Raw genomic sequence first — 13,623 nt, forward strand, 5'->3', positions numbered from 1 at the left:
ATTGAATTTTGTATAACAAAGCCTAAAATACTGAGTTTAGAAAATTGAAAGAAGTAAAAATTCAATTTTGGCGGCTTCTACTAGCTTTTACAAGCTCAGTTGTGCAGAACTCAAAATATATGGTATCCCTAAATAATTCAGTGAACTAGTAAAAATGTTCCGAAGCTCTGTATTCAGCCCTGAACCAATAGAATTTCACCTCAGGAAGAGTTTTCAAAAAATAAAAAATAAAAAATAAAAAAAAAAAACACAGGTCTTATATTAGGTCTTCAAGTTTGGCCCGAAATCACAATTTTATATTTTATTTAATTTTTCTGAATAGTGTAGTTTTTATATACAAAAAAGAAAGGAAATAAAACATAGTTTTAAAAGGGGTTGAAAACTTTAAAACATTTAATTCTGTATAGTAATTTTATTTTTAAAGACTTCAAAGATAAACCTGCGTGTATTTATACATTTTACACATTACTTGCAAATATACTTTTGAAAAAGCTTTCTTAGAAGCTTATATAGATTTAGCAAATATTTAAACTCATAAGCAAGTGTAGAGCTTAAAAATGGTGTAAAATTGTGAATGTAAATTTGCGTTGCTATTTTAAACTAGGCATTAATCAATTTAATTTTTCTTCTGTTAATGATTTACATTTTTAAACACATTTTCATAAAATCATAAAAAATGTATAGATTTTATATTAGACAGGTAAAGATAATTCTTATACGAATTGATTACATGCTTATGTCTTACATGTAAGTCTAAAATCCCCAATCACTGCAAGTTGCGCATTAACGAGAATTTCCGAGAGCTAATGATGTGTGAAATTCTTACCCGAGACAAGGTGCCACTTAACTAGAACATCTGGTAGAGGAAGCTCCCTTAACACCCCTAAGGATTCACTTGGAGCTACCCTTCGTTTTTTTTTTTCAATCTCTCGCGCCTTTGCGAAGGACATAAACAAAAGTGCAAGCGATTCATCGGATGAGTTGAGCAGGTGCAAGTACAGGAAAAGGTGCGAGAGGGTTGGTTGGGTTGGGGCTGGGATTTGGTAAGGGCAGGGATGCAGCGAGGCGATGATGGGAACTCCGATTTGAAATGCACATCACGTTTTTAGCCACTTTTTTGGCGACAGGCGGCAGACGCAGCGGATGGACGACAATTGCGGCTGGGGGAATCGCGTGCAGACTAAACCATGACACGTGTGCTCCACCACTGGCATTGCCCGTATCAATCTACATGCCTCCCCTGCAGGAGTGGATTTTAAAATGCATATTACTTTTTATAGTATCTTGCACATTTTTGCCCACCTCGCAGTGATGTATTATTATTCAATCAGTGACGCAACCTGCAAAAATGTTATACACAAAATGGTTATATGTACAATGATTACCGTTTGAATGAACAATCCACGTGCAATTAACATACCAACTAATTGAGGCGGTTTTCTCCCCTTTTTTTGAATCCCAAATAGAATATTTTTAGCATAACCTTAGCATTTTATGGCATAATAGAGAGGGCAGTTATACGCTTTTCTAATTATATTCTCTTGGCACATTAATACAATTGGCACATTTTATTGTTTACTTTATTTCGAAAGTTGGCGGCCAAAAGTTTTCGTGCTCCTTCGCAGTGCTGAATTTTTTGGCTCTCGTTTAGGCCAACTTTTCGCATTTGGCCAGCAATTCAGTTCGCAGTTCATATATTGCTGTCGTTGTTTGAAATTTATGCTGACAGTTGTTAAAATTATGCAAGCAATTGTTTGAGTACGTTATGTGTTCGTTATCATGTATGCATCAAACGGGATGTTTTAATTCAACTGACCTAAATAATATGAAATCTACATAATTTGCCCTGTTAGAGACTTCAATTTAAAAACTGAACTAACAACCATCTGAAGTTATATTCCAGCAGTTTTTTTTTAAATTTAAGTTCATTCCTACGCTTTTCCTCAAAGCGGGAAATCCATTACATAATCGGAGTACAGATCCCCGGGGAGCTACTCTGGCAATAGATCATCATTTGCATGTCTTATAAACGTTCTATAAATTTTGGGAAAACACAAGGGCAGAAAACGAAAAGCACTTTAAGTCATACAAAGAACTCGATTGAAATATAAAAACCACAAGAACACAAAGAACAAAAGAAGGAAACGGAAAAGAGAAAAACCGAGGGGGGTAGTCAGGTCATAGGACAACACACTAAAAAGAAGGCAAATTTTATTTGCATGCGGCTTTTCAATTCCTCCAAGAACATAAAACGCAAGCCAGGGGAACCTTCGGGGAACCCTTTCGATGATGGAAAATAAAGAAGAGTTGTAAAACGAGAACGAAAACTCCGTGGGTGAGTGAGAGGAAGCGAGAGTTAAAGCGAGATGGGGCGAAGGAGGCGCGGCGTCCTAACAATTTCCTGCCAACTTCTGCTTCATTGCATATTTCCGTTTCCTCCAGACCGGACTAGTCTCCAACCCCCTCGGCTCCTTGTACTTCTGCGTCTTGAGGCCTTGCACATATGGAAAGGCGACGACAACCGCCTGGAAAAATTCCCTTTCTTTCTCCAACGTTTTCCTCCTTTACGATTTGCAATTATTTTTGCTCATTTCAGCAGAAGCAAATATGCCCACAATTCCTTGAGGGACTACTGGCAGACAGTCCTGAGTCCTGTCAATACAAATAGTGGCAACTGTTCCTCCCCTCACTTCTCGTCTATAACGATTTGCATAAGTTGATATTTTTCGAGTTGTTTCACTTTGACATCCCTCCTTCTAGACTTCGATTCGTTCGTGTTTTGTGTGCTCAGTTATTTGTCCGCCTGAATAAAGTCCTCGAAAGAATAGGATAGGGATGGTATGGTGTAGATTTACAACATGGAAAGCATTTTAGCTGCAGCTGAATCAGACTTGCATTCAGTCTGCCACTTTTCTCCCACTTCACATCGACTCTGGCCAGATTTCATTGCTTCGGGGAGGTAATGACAATTGTCTTCGGAGTCCTCTACTGAGTGGTTTATTAATTCCTGTAAGAGGAGCAGGACGAACATGCCTTGGAACCGAACTGAAATGGAGAAGACAATAAGTCAAAGTTTAGAAAGAAAGTGAAAAGTGAAGGAATGAAGGAAGTAAATGCATCACATTCTTTATACATTTTGCTTTGACAATTTTTAAAACCAATCTTTGAAATCTCGTAATTTTAAAGTGATTTAATTAAACTTAAATCCTTTGACTTAGATTGCTTTAAGTGTTATTCGGGTTAATTAAATTTTAAAGTCTGTTAGCAAGGTTTTACTATTTCTAATGACATCCTGCTGTCAACATGTGTCGTAAACCCTCATTCCTGGCTTACCAAACTCATACCACCGCCTTTCCGAATTTTCCCAAATTGCCCACGTAAAAAGCAGAAAAACAGGATGCTCTTCGGCAATTGGTGAATGAAAATAGAAAAAGTGCCAAAACATTTGCCTTTGAAGAGGACCGATTGGCCTTCCCATACTCTTTCAATCGAGCGTGTGCAGAAAATCAAAATAAAACGCTTTTCGTTTCATTTGCAATGAAATTTTCGGAAGTGCTGGCTGGGCCTGTCTTTGTTTTGTCTGCTCGCCTGCCATTGAATGGAAATTGTTTTCCAATACAGTATTGAATACAGGATACTACTCTATGGTATATAGAGTCTACCACCCCATAGCAGTTTTGGGCATTTCCTATGCACGTCATGTGGGCAATCAGCGCTCATGTCCATGGGATACTTTCTTCTGGTTTTAAGCCCCATTCCTTTCTGTTTGGCATATCTATTTCCAGTTTTATTTCTCACTCGGCTCATGAATATTTAACTGCCAACAATTGACTATGATTGTTATGTTTGTTGCTGCCTTGTGTTTCACAATTAGAGGGGATAGTGAGGAAAGTGGGGCTCCGGCGAAAGCCCAACGGGATTTTGGGGCTCTGGATTGATTTTCTCAATGGCTTTATATTTTTCATTTATCAACTTACGTTTTCCTGCTTTGCCTGGCAAAGAAATTGCAATTTTAACGCATGACAGGACATTCTCAATGCGCTCCAAGCCAAAAATACAAAAAAAAAAATACGCTTACAAGCACTTCAGCCATTCTCTATTTTCCTACTTAGACATCGTCGCGTAATCGAATATAAATTGAATTTTTCACAACAAATGGATTTTCCTCAAGAGCTTTTCTTTACCAGGTTACCCCTCATCTACAGTCAAATGAAATAAGCATAAGATTAATAATATGCATTAAATTTGATCGGACTTTTATTTTGTTTTGCTGACAAAAAAATAACACGTGTCCTTAAAAAGCGTGTCAAATTTTTTTTAGATTGGCACGTATGAAATGGATATTGCAATAAAGTTTCTTTGGATGTGTCAGCTCACAATTTCAATTATATAATTTCAATGGACAAAAAATAAATAAATAAACTAGTAATCTTTAAAGGATTTTCTTATTTTTTTTGACAGAGATTGTATGTCTTGGGTTCAGTTAACTTACTTCTAAATATATTTCGCAATTTTGCTCACGCATTTTTCTTCGTACATTTTTTGCTTTTTTTTGTGTCTGATTGAATATTTTGTTCGTTTTCCATTTTAAGCTGTCGCCCGCACTTGTATTTTTTCTCTCCACGGCGTGTTTCGCACTTGATGCATACATATACTTTGCATTTATTGTGGCCAGACCAAAAATAATGTAAGCTAGTCACGTCTAGCCACTTGTGTCCTGAGCCCAAGCTCCAGCCTTTTCCAGCTTTTCACAGGGTTTCCCCTTCTAAGGACGCCCTGCTCTCGTTTCGAGCTCGTGCCTTCACATTCACTTAGTGCAAGGCTGTGCCAAACCTCTTTTGCATATTGATATGGCTGCTGCGAAATCCACTTACCTTGCACACATTTTTGGTGCCAAATTTAGACCTATTTTTGCAAGAATATATATGAGTTAGTGTTTCGACTCATTACTGTCCCTTCAGAGAGAACATTTCGCATTAATTGTTACACACCTCAAGTATTTTTAGAACGCGTGCTCAAGCGCCGTGTCTAGACGAAAGTTTTCGTCAGGTAACAGCCGAAAACAAATTAAAACAAACGAAAACATTTTGGAAAACTGACCAACCCCAAGCACCCGATGCCCAAATAGATGGTGGTGTCCTTTGAAATGTTGTTGCAAATTGTTAGCTCTTGTCCCATAAAAGTGCACATAAAATCAAAAAGGGGAAAAATGTGCGGGCCTCCCTCCCCTAACAATTCCCAAACATTTTCGCATGGCACGCCAAGCAATTAAAGCGGCCCATACAAAACTCCAACTCCGCGTTGCATGTGGCAAACTTCTGGTTCCCAACTGGCGCCCAAATGGCGGACATGTCGACGGCGGCGCCTCAATGTCAGGTCATTAAAGTTTAGTGGGCGATTTTGCATAGCGTTCTGCTGAGCCACCCAAAATCGCGCCAAGTAAGAAAGCCGGCAAAAGGATACCGAAAGTGCAGCAGACGTTTTGCTCATGCCACGCCCACACTCTTAGGCTCTCGCCCATTCCCAAAAACTTTGGCCGAAGCTCATCAAGCCGAAAAAGTTTTGCCAACGATAAATCAAAATTTTTTTGGATGCTTGTTAACTCGTTCGTTTAAATTAAGTTGAACATTAAGGCGCAAACTGCTTGCTAAAATTTTATGTAATTTTAAGAATTTCCTGCTGGCAAAGAAAATTGTGTGGAAATGCGGCGTCGCGGCTGACAGCTAATGAAAATATTTGCCGGAAAGGGCGGTGAAAATTCTTGAGGGTTTTGCAATTAGCAGAGTGTTCAACTGGCCTTGACTGCGCATTAATAAATATTTCAAGCAATTGTTAATGGTTTTGGAAATCTTAAAGTTCGTGTTAATAAGTTATTTTCTTTAATATTGGTGGGCCTGATTACTTAGTGTATTATTCCTTAAGACTTCTGATATCACTCTTAATTCTTATCAGTTCTTATTTGTGTAGTTCACTTACTTACAATGATGCAACTGAAACACAAGTAATGTATGCGTATTTGCAATTTAATCTAAAATCACATATTTGATCCCACATCTCAGCTCGTCTCGGATTTCCCCTTGACATCCATCAAATCCAAGCGAACCCGCTGTGTGCAATCCCACATCAGTGCAGCCACTAACGGGTCAACTGCCCATTTCATGTGATTACTCACAAAACACAGCTCTGGGAGGATAACCTCTCCGATTCGCAGGACCCTTCCCCTAATCACAACGCCAACAAGTCCCTGGGCGCAGGACGCTTGTTATTGTTATTGTTATCAACGCTGTCACTGGAAATGGCGACACCAAAATAGCAACAGCCAAAGGAGCAACTGGGACAGGACATTCTGGTTCTACTGGTCCTGCAGTGTCTCATGTGGGCATATGTTAAACATTTTGACACTTTTGCGCACGGTTTAACCGAAAGCCTCCGACAACCGCTGAACTTTGACACTCTAATAGTAGTTGATGAGGGTTCTCCTGCCTCCGTGGAATTCCACACTTGGCAACTATTTAAATTTAGAAATGCTAGATCCGTATTCGGAAAATCGGTTACAGTTCGCCATAGTTGTAGTACACATTGGATTGTGTAATTTGTGTTGTCAGTGCGACGATAATCAGCGAACTGAAATCAACTGCCGACAGAGTTTTACATCGAATTTCCAAATTGTGGGTAGTGGACGGACTAAACCACTATGGTGGTTCGCATCGAGCTTTGCCGTGGTTGTTGTTCGATGATTTTGGGTATAGCACACGGCATGAAGTTATATCGAGACTTAATTAAGTGCCGGGTCCAGAGGACCTAATTCAACTGGGTCCTGGAGCTGGAATGGAAAATGATTGTACGGCGGTTACTAACAAATTCTAACGGATATGGGTTTTGTGTAACAAACTGCTAGTTGATTTTTGGGTTTTACATTTAAATGGAAAGGAAAAAAAAAAGAAAACAAATTTAGGTGCTGGAAAAACGTATTTTAAGCACCACTCTGTGTAACCCAATATTTTCTATGGCTTTATCTACATCTCACACCTGAAAATGATTAATTTAAAAATTTCAATGTACTTCGATATAATCTAGGCGTTCCTCATCCTCCGCTAAATATCACCATTAATGTGCAATAAAGAATTATGTAGAGACAGTTAATACCCGCGAGACAAAAAGCGGCTGGCTTATCTTAGCCACCACCCCGAAATTCGCGTGCAAAACAATTTTCAACTCGCTTCCTTTTGGCTGACGACGAAATTTTCGGGATATACCCCGCCTATTCAGGCATTTCCCCCACATTCTGTCTGCCAATTTACGTTATCGTTTTCAAATTGAAAATTTGCGTAATCACATTTTAAGTGAAAATCGCTTTGCAAATTAAATTAAATCGATTTTTTCAAGACGATAAAATCGGGCTGAGTGAAAATCGTTCTACCAAAAGTTGCAGGGCACGTAAATATACATTATGGCCTTCTTTTTATTTCCGTTTCCGGTTTGGCATTAGAGCTTTAAGCTCTGAAATATGCATCTGCAGTTTTACTTTGGTGTCTGCATAGTCGCGACATTGCATCTCAAAGACCCATCAACGTCATCAAATCGTTAGTCAAATACGAGAAAAGAAAAAATATTTAAGTTCTTTGCTCTTCGCGCAAGTCTCTCGTGGCAATAAAAATGATGAAGTACTTTGAAAGTACTAGTAGGACTGGGCTGGAAAAATAAGAGAAGAAGTTAGAAAAGCTTGCATTCCTGGCATATCCTTTAGTTTTTATGCATACCCAACAATGAAAAAAAGGGTACATTGAGATTTCGAACGATTTGAATGATTAAGAGTAGTTTTGATTCTTATGATTTAAAATAAATAATAGATAAATAAATTTAAAAAAATCATTTCTAGTAATTCAGCTGATGTGAAATATTAAAATATATTTCACATATTATTCTGTCATACTAGCCTTGAACTTTCATTAAATGTAAACAAAACAATTTATAACTTGTGTCCGTAATTTTCAAATATTTTTATCATGTATATTTATTTTCCAACAATCTTTCTCTTATTTTTGTATCCAGTAGTAGCAGTTGTCCCTCAAGGATTTACAATTAAACAACGTAGGTCTTAGAAGAACCAAAAATTGCATATGAAATTTAAAATTGTATATATTCTTAGCAAAATGCTGGTATGTGGCAAACCCTGGACCCTGTGATGATTTTGTAAAAGTCTGGGGCTACGATTATTTGACTAATCGTTGCATTTTCTTTTATTATGGAGGCTGTGGTGGAAATCCAAATCGATTTTATACGAAAGAGGAGTGCTTGAAAACATGCCGTGTGTACAGACCTCCAAATCGTAAGAAAAGGGAAGAAAATTTGGACGAAGAAGAGGAGGAAGAGTTTGAGGAAGATATTGACAACTGGGACAAATGGGACAGCGAATGGGACAGGATGGATCTATGACCATATCAATACTAAGGGTATTCAAGACCCGACATGCCGAATAGACATTGGCTTCAAGTTAACTTTTGATTCGTTGTGCAAACGCATAATTTCAGTTTGAAAGAAAGAACTTCCCGTCGAGTTGGTTGTAATGCGTTTTCTTTTAGCCGTCTCCACTGCATTTTCCATCTTACTTACGACGGATATATATATATATCCCTCTAGACGTCTGTTTGCTGCCAATCTGGGCGACGGCCATTAAGTCAAACCGTTTGAAGCAATTTGAAAGCTACCCAGACTATGCAACATATATATTTTTACAGACTCCCTGGGTTATTTATCAACAATTTTATGTGGATAGCGTTGCGATTCTGACAATTTTTGACATGCAATTTGCCATTTTCCATCTGCTTCAGCCGTATTTTGGGTGTGGAATTTGGCATTTTTCCGCAGGCTGCAATAAGTTTTGGCAGCGAATGCAGATGAGGCTCATGATGAGATGAACTCGCCATTGTCGATGCCTTGCCCAAATCCCCAGGGAAAATTCGCAACTGTCTGAGGAAGTAAACTTTCTAGTTTCCAGCTCAAATTTATGCAGTGCCGGATAATAGTCACAAAAGAAAATGCCTCGCTAATTGGAAAGAATTTTGTTTGCCCATTCTGTTCTCTTTACATGGACGACTGCTCGTTAGGCTTAATTAGCAATCATAAAAGTTGTTCCCAGTTAAATGTCGAACATTCCCATTTGGTCATGTGACACTTTCGTTGCCTGTGGTGTCGGCCAGCAGGACCTGATCCTGAATCGAGAATTGTAGGTGTTTCTGAGCTACCTATTTTACTTTCTGCTCACGTTGCTTTTCCGCTCCATCCCACCTTTGTCAGTCCCCCAAGACTTTTATGACTGATTATGTTGTGTTTCGGCCATTTAATTGCCACTTGGCTCTGGATGTGACTACTTTTATGGTTAATGAGCACCTTGTGGTAATTTAGGGGGCTCGGGAGCTACAGGGATCAGGTGTGCAGACAATGTCTGGGTTTGATGGTCGAGCCAATTAAATGGGTAATATAAGAAGGTGGCGGGTGGAGGACATATAAATTAAAAAGAATTGCGTTGAACTTTGTCCGAGGGCGAGAGCTTCGAAATAGTTTTGATTTTATAAACAACGATGAAACGCAAAGTTATGCGAAAACTTATAGCAGTTCCATAATAAATATTATACATATAAAGCTTAATTTTCCATAAAGTCAACTAGAAATGGTTTTCGGTTTATTTAACGTTTATCTTTTGATATGTAAATCAACAACATCCAACTCTGACATCATCTGTTGCTGCTGTCCAACATCATTTGACTGTTCTGTCAGTTCAACGATTTGAAAAATCGTTCACAATAAATTAAATTTCAGACAGACTTGTTTCCGTCTCGACAAAATTTAAATAGGTCAAATATGCATTTAATTTCCGCACGAATGAAATGAATTTGTCTGGAGCTTTGTAAGCGCTCTGCCTTTCGTTTTTGCAGCCCCAGTGCCTCCAGCTGTCAAATACATAAAGCACAAGCAAAGTGTGCCTGGCTGACTGACTCGCAGCGAATGTCCTGCCCTCCTACCAGATCCTTGCCATTTCCCACTGCTCTCGAGCTCAAGAGAACACGTGTTCGGGCCACCTTCCGCCTCGACCATGGACTGTTCCGTACACTTAACTTATTTGGCTCCATTAAAATCTTGCTAAATAAATATTTAATGCGTGAACAACTGAAGAGGAGGTTGTGGGCTTGGAGGCACAGGGACCTCCCCGTGGAACCATCGGAGCAACAGCCTGGCCAGATGATTTATGACCTTCGCTCTTGGCCTGGCCTTTTGTTCAGCCTCTTCTTCTGGGCCCGACTAATGGTTCATAATTGATTTTTATGCCTATTGTGTTGGCCATCTTGCCCCAAGTCGGCCATTGCTGGTCTCCTTCAAATGGCGCGTTCATAATGCGACGCACTGCACCAAGGCCTCATTACAGATGTTTTGTGTGGGTTGGGGGCATATTAAAAACTTATAATTTCTGCCATTGGTGGTGCACATAAATTCCTTTTATTGCCACAAAATGTTGGACTTAATGAAGCAGTGGCTTTCAAATGGCTTCCTGGTTAATGTTTTAATTTGGTGCCCAAAGTACACCCGTAAATAATGAAATCGGAAATCAATGAATATGCCGAAAAAAAATGTACTATACTATTTTTTTAAAAAAGACTATAAAACAAAAAGGCCAGTCAGAATACACTATAACATAATATATGTTTTATAAAAATCGTAAAAACCTTAACAGCTTGTGTAGCCATTTTTAGGGATTTAGATCTTGTATAATATTTTCAAATACCCATCCTCAGTTTCACCCACCTTCTTCATCCCAATCCACTTGATTTAATAACACCAATAAGATGCCAAAGCCAAACAGCCAGACCCCAACGTAATTTCTTCCATGTTGCCTTCAACTAAAATCTAAATAAATAAATGTCCATTTTGGACACCTACGAACGTGGCCAGTAGCAATTTCAGGGACAGCTGATGGGGCGGGCTATTTGGGGAAGCTGTCCATGTGGAGACGCCTTTTTACTAGGGGAGTTTGGATCCAGCATTCCGGGCATATCATGCGTTTACTTTAATAATGCGCATAAATTGGTAGTCGTATTCGGACCTTTTGACTGCTTCATTCCTCGGACACGAATTTCGGAATCGAGTGGGGAGCATGCCAGCGTTTCATTTAGCTTTTGTTTGACTTGGCACCCCCAGCTCCAATGACTCCAACTGTCTGCCCGTCTAGTCAGACATTGTTTTCGAGATGTCGAGAAATATTTTTGCCAGCGTTTAATCTTTAATTTTCCGCCACAATGTGGGGATGCCCCACCAACTGTCTGTCTATCCAACTGTCGGACCGTCCCCCAAACCCAAACTCAATTTATTTGTTTTAGCTTCTGGTCGTGGTGAATGGTAGTAAGGTATGCCGCATTAAATTAAATACTTAGCCGCTTCTCGGCACCGCTTGGCGTAAAAATTATGCCAGCATTTAAGTGTTTAATATCCGCCGGAGACTTTTGTGGGTCCTTTTTCCTTAGCTTTACTCTGTCGGTCCGCTGTGGATATTTATTAGTTGATTTTAATGGAAAAACCCCGGCGAACACTTGGCATACATAATTGTTGCGGGCGGAGACTTATGCCAAGACATAAAACTAGGGATTGTAGGGTTGGTAGGAAAGCTGATGTCATGCAAATTACTATGAGCTTAGAGCAAATATTTTTGGATGGTGAATATTTTTAGTATTAAAGTCTGAGGATTGTTAAAGCTCTTTTAATATCATAAGTAGGAATTTTGCTGCACGGAGTGAAGAGTTGTGAAACGTTCGACAGCTAAGAAAGTTTCTATGTTTTCTTTTTTTTTTACTGAAAATCATGCTCCTCCTTTCCATTTATCTCTGCTAAAACCGGCATGCATCCACACCCCTACCATATTTGGAACATAGTTCTCCTCATTGCCAACGCTAACCCTGCAATTCGTAAGCCCCCTGGACAACTTTAACTATACCTCAAACGAGTCCCCACCCAATTCCTATAGACCACAATGCTTGCCTGCATTTGCTAACCAGAAGAACCCCCAAAGGAGCTACGAGCAACAAAGCTGCACTCAACACAAATGCAACCGGAGGAGGTATGCAGGACGAAGAACTCGCTCAGACCGAGGGCAAACCCAAAGTGGTATCCTATCCATTCGGCTGGACTTGCTTCTGTGGCCTGCTCCTGGCAGCAATTGTTAATAAGATTTGCACATCATTTCACGTGTCCCGGCCAACTGTCTGTCTGGGTGTTGTGCTGTATATTTGCATGCAATAAAGCCGCACGGAGTTTGGAGCTCCTTTCCCATCATCCCAGTATTCATTGTCTCACACTCCTCAGGGTCTATTGTCTGTTTGGCATTTTATGGCGTACATTTAAGCCGGCGACTGCAGCTGGCAAATATCAATAGGGACGGGTACCGAAACCCCATTCAAACCCTTGACTCGATTTCTGGCCGGGCTGCATGTGCAATGCCTGCTTCGGGTCTGACCATTATTGCATTTTTTATGGCATTTTTTTGACACATTTCTAATGGAATTTCCAAGGGCCAAAAGGAGTCTTGTGCCCCGAATGTCCTGGCCTTAAATATTGATAAGCAATTGGGGACGGCAACAACGTAATCGGGCAATTTGTTATAAATAAATAAGTGAGTTCTCAGTTGATTCGGATTTCCTACGTTTTTAATGTTTCTAACTCCCATTTTACTTATTTATTGCAGCAGAAAACAAAATTAAATTGCTATAAAACAATGATTTGCGTATTTCCCAAGGAGGGTGCAACCCCCGAAAAAAAGAGAAAGATAATAAAAGGCGAAGGTCTGGGAAGATAAAATGCGACAAATTAATTGGAATTTATGGCTTGGAAGCGTGTGAAAAACTTCGGGGAAGAGATATGTTTGGAAGATGAATGTCGATGGGACGTCAGAGGAGGATTTAATGAACAATTAGAGAGGATTAGAGGTATATCCCCTTTTTTTTTGAAACTGACACACGCTAAAGTTCCATTAAACCGGAGGGAAAGTTGGGATAATTTTTATGTGCCCCTTTTTCCAGCGAGCTTAACTATCCATTCGTAGCTTTCGCAGGATGACAGAATTCACCGGCTGTTAACTTCATTCGAAATTCAAAAAGCCGAATTCAATGTGACAGCCCCCAGGCCACGGAAATTTTCTCGATAGCAAATCCATTAAAATATCAACAAAACTCAACGATGTAGGACATCAAAATGTAATTTTCGGCTTGGGCACAGCTTGTGCATAATAATGAGCTTGGGTCTGAGGTGGAAATGTGCTGAGATTTTCTCTTTTTTGCCCTAAGCCTTTTGCTTAACCGCAGGTGTTTTCTGCTGGGTTATTTTCATAATAATTATGCATAGATTAGATGTACTCAAGACAGCTTTCATGACAAATAAACGAGCTTTAGCGTGGTCTAGACTTAAATTTATTTTAAAGAATAACAACTGTGCAGCATATTTTATTATGTTTCTCTGGTACTTGGCACGTTTCATCTGAAAACTCGATGACTCAATTTAGATCCAGACACATTTTTTCTACACGATAGAGAGAAAATGGAAAAGGAAAATTCGTTCATTGATTTTCATTAGCCAAACAGA

General features: G+C 39.4%; 1 protein-coding gene and 1 long non-coding RNA gene across 2 annotated transcripts; both read left to right on the top strand.

Moving 5' to 3' along the window:
- Positions 1-7,942: 7,942 nt before the first annotated feature.
- Positions 7,943-8,555, top strand: CG31609 (uncharacterized protein). The gene is made up of 2 exons (NM_164847.3): positions 7,943-8,091; positions 8,150-8,555. The coding sequence occupies exons 1-2, from the start codon at positions 8,007-8,009 to the stop codon at positions 8,434-8,436; spliced, it is 372 nt and encodes a 123-aa protein (NP_723444.2). The 5' UTR covers positions 7,943-8,006; the 3' UTR covers positions 8,437-8,555.
- Positions 8,556-9,776: 1,221 nt separating this feature from the next.
- On the top strand, positions 9,777-10,150 carry lncRNA:CR44482 (long non-coding RNA:CR44482). Its single transcript, NR_124155.1, has one exon. It is a non-coding gene; the product is annotated as a long non-coding RNA:CR44482 (long non-coding RNA).
- Positions 10,151-13,623: the final 3,473 nt, after the last annotated feature.

This window comes from Drosophila melanogaster, chromosome 2L (genome assembly GCF_000001215.4).
Source record: "Drosophila melanogaster chromosome 2L".
NCBI classification, from domain to species: domain Eukaryota; kingdom Metazoa; phylum Arthropoda; class Insecta; order Diptera; family Drosophilidae; genus Drosophila; species Drosophila melanogaster.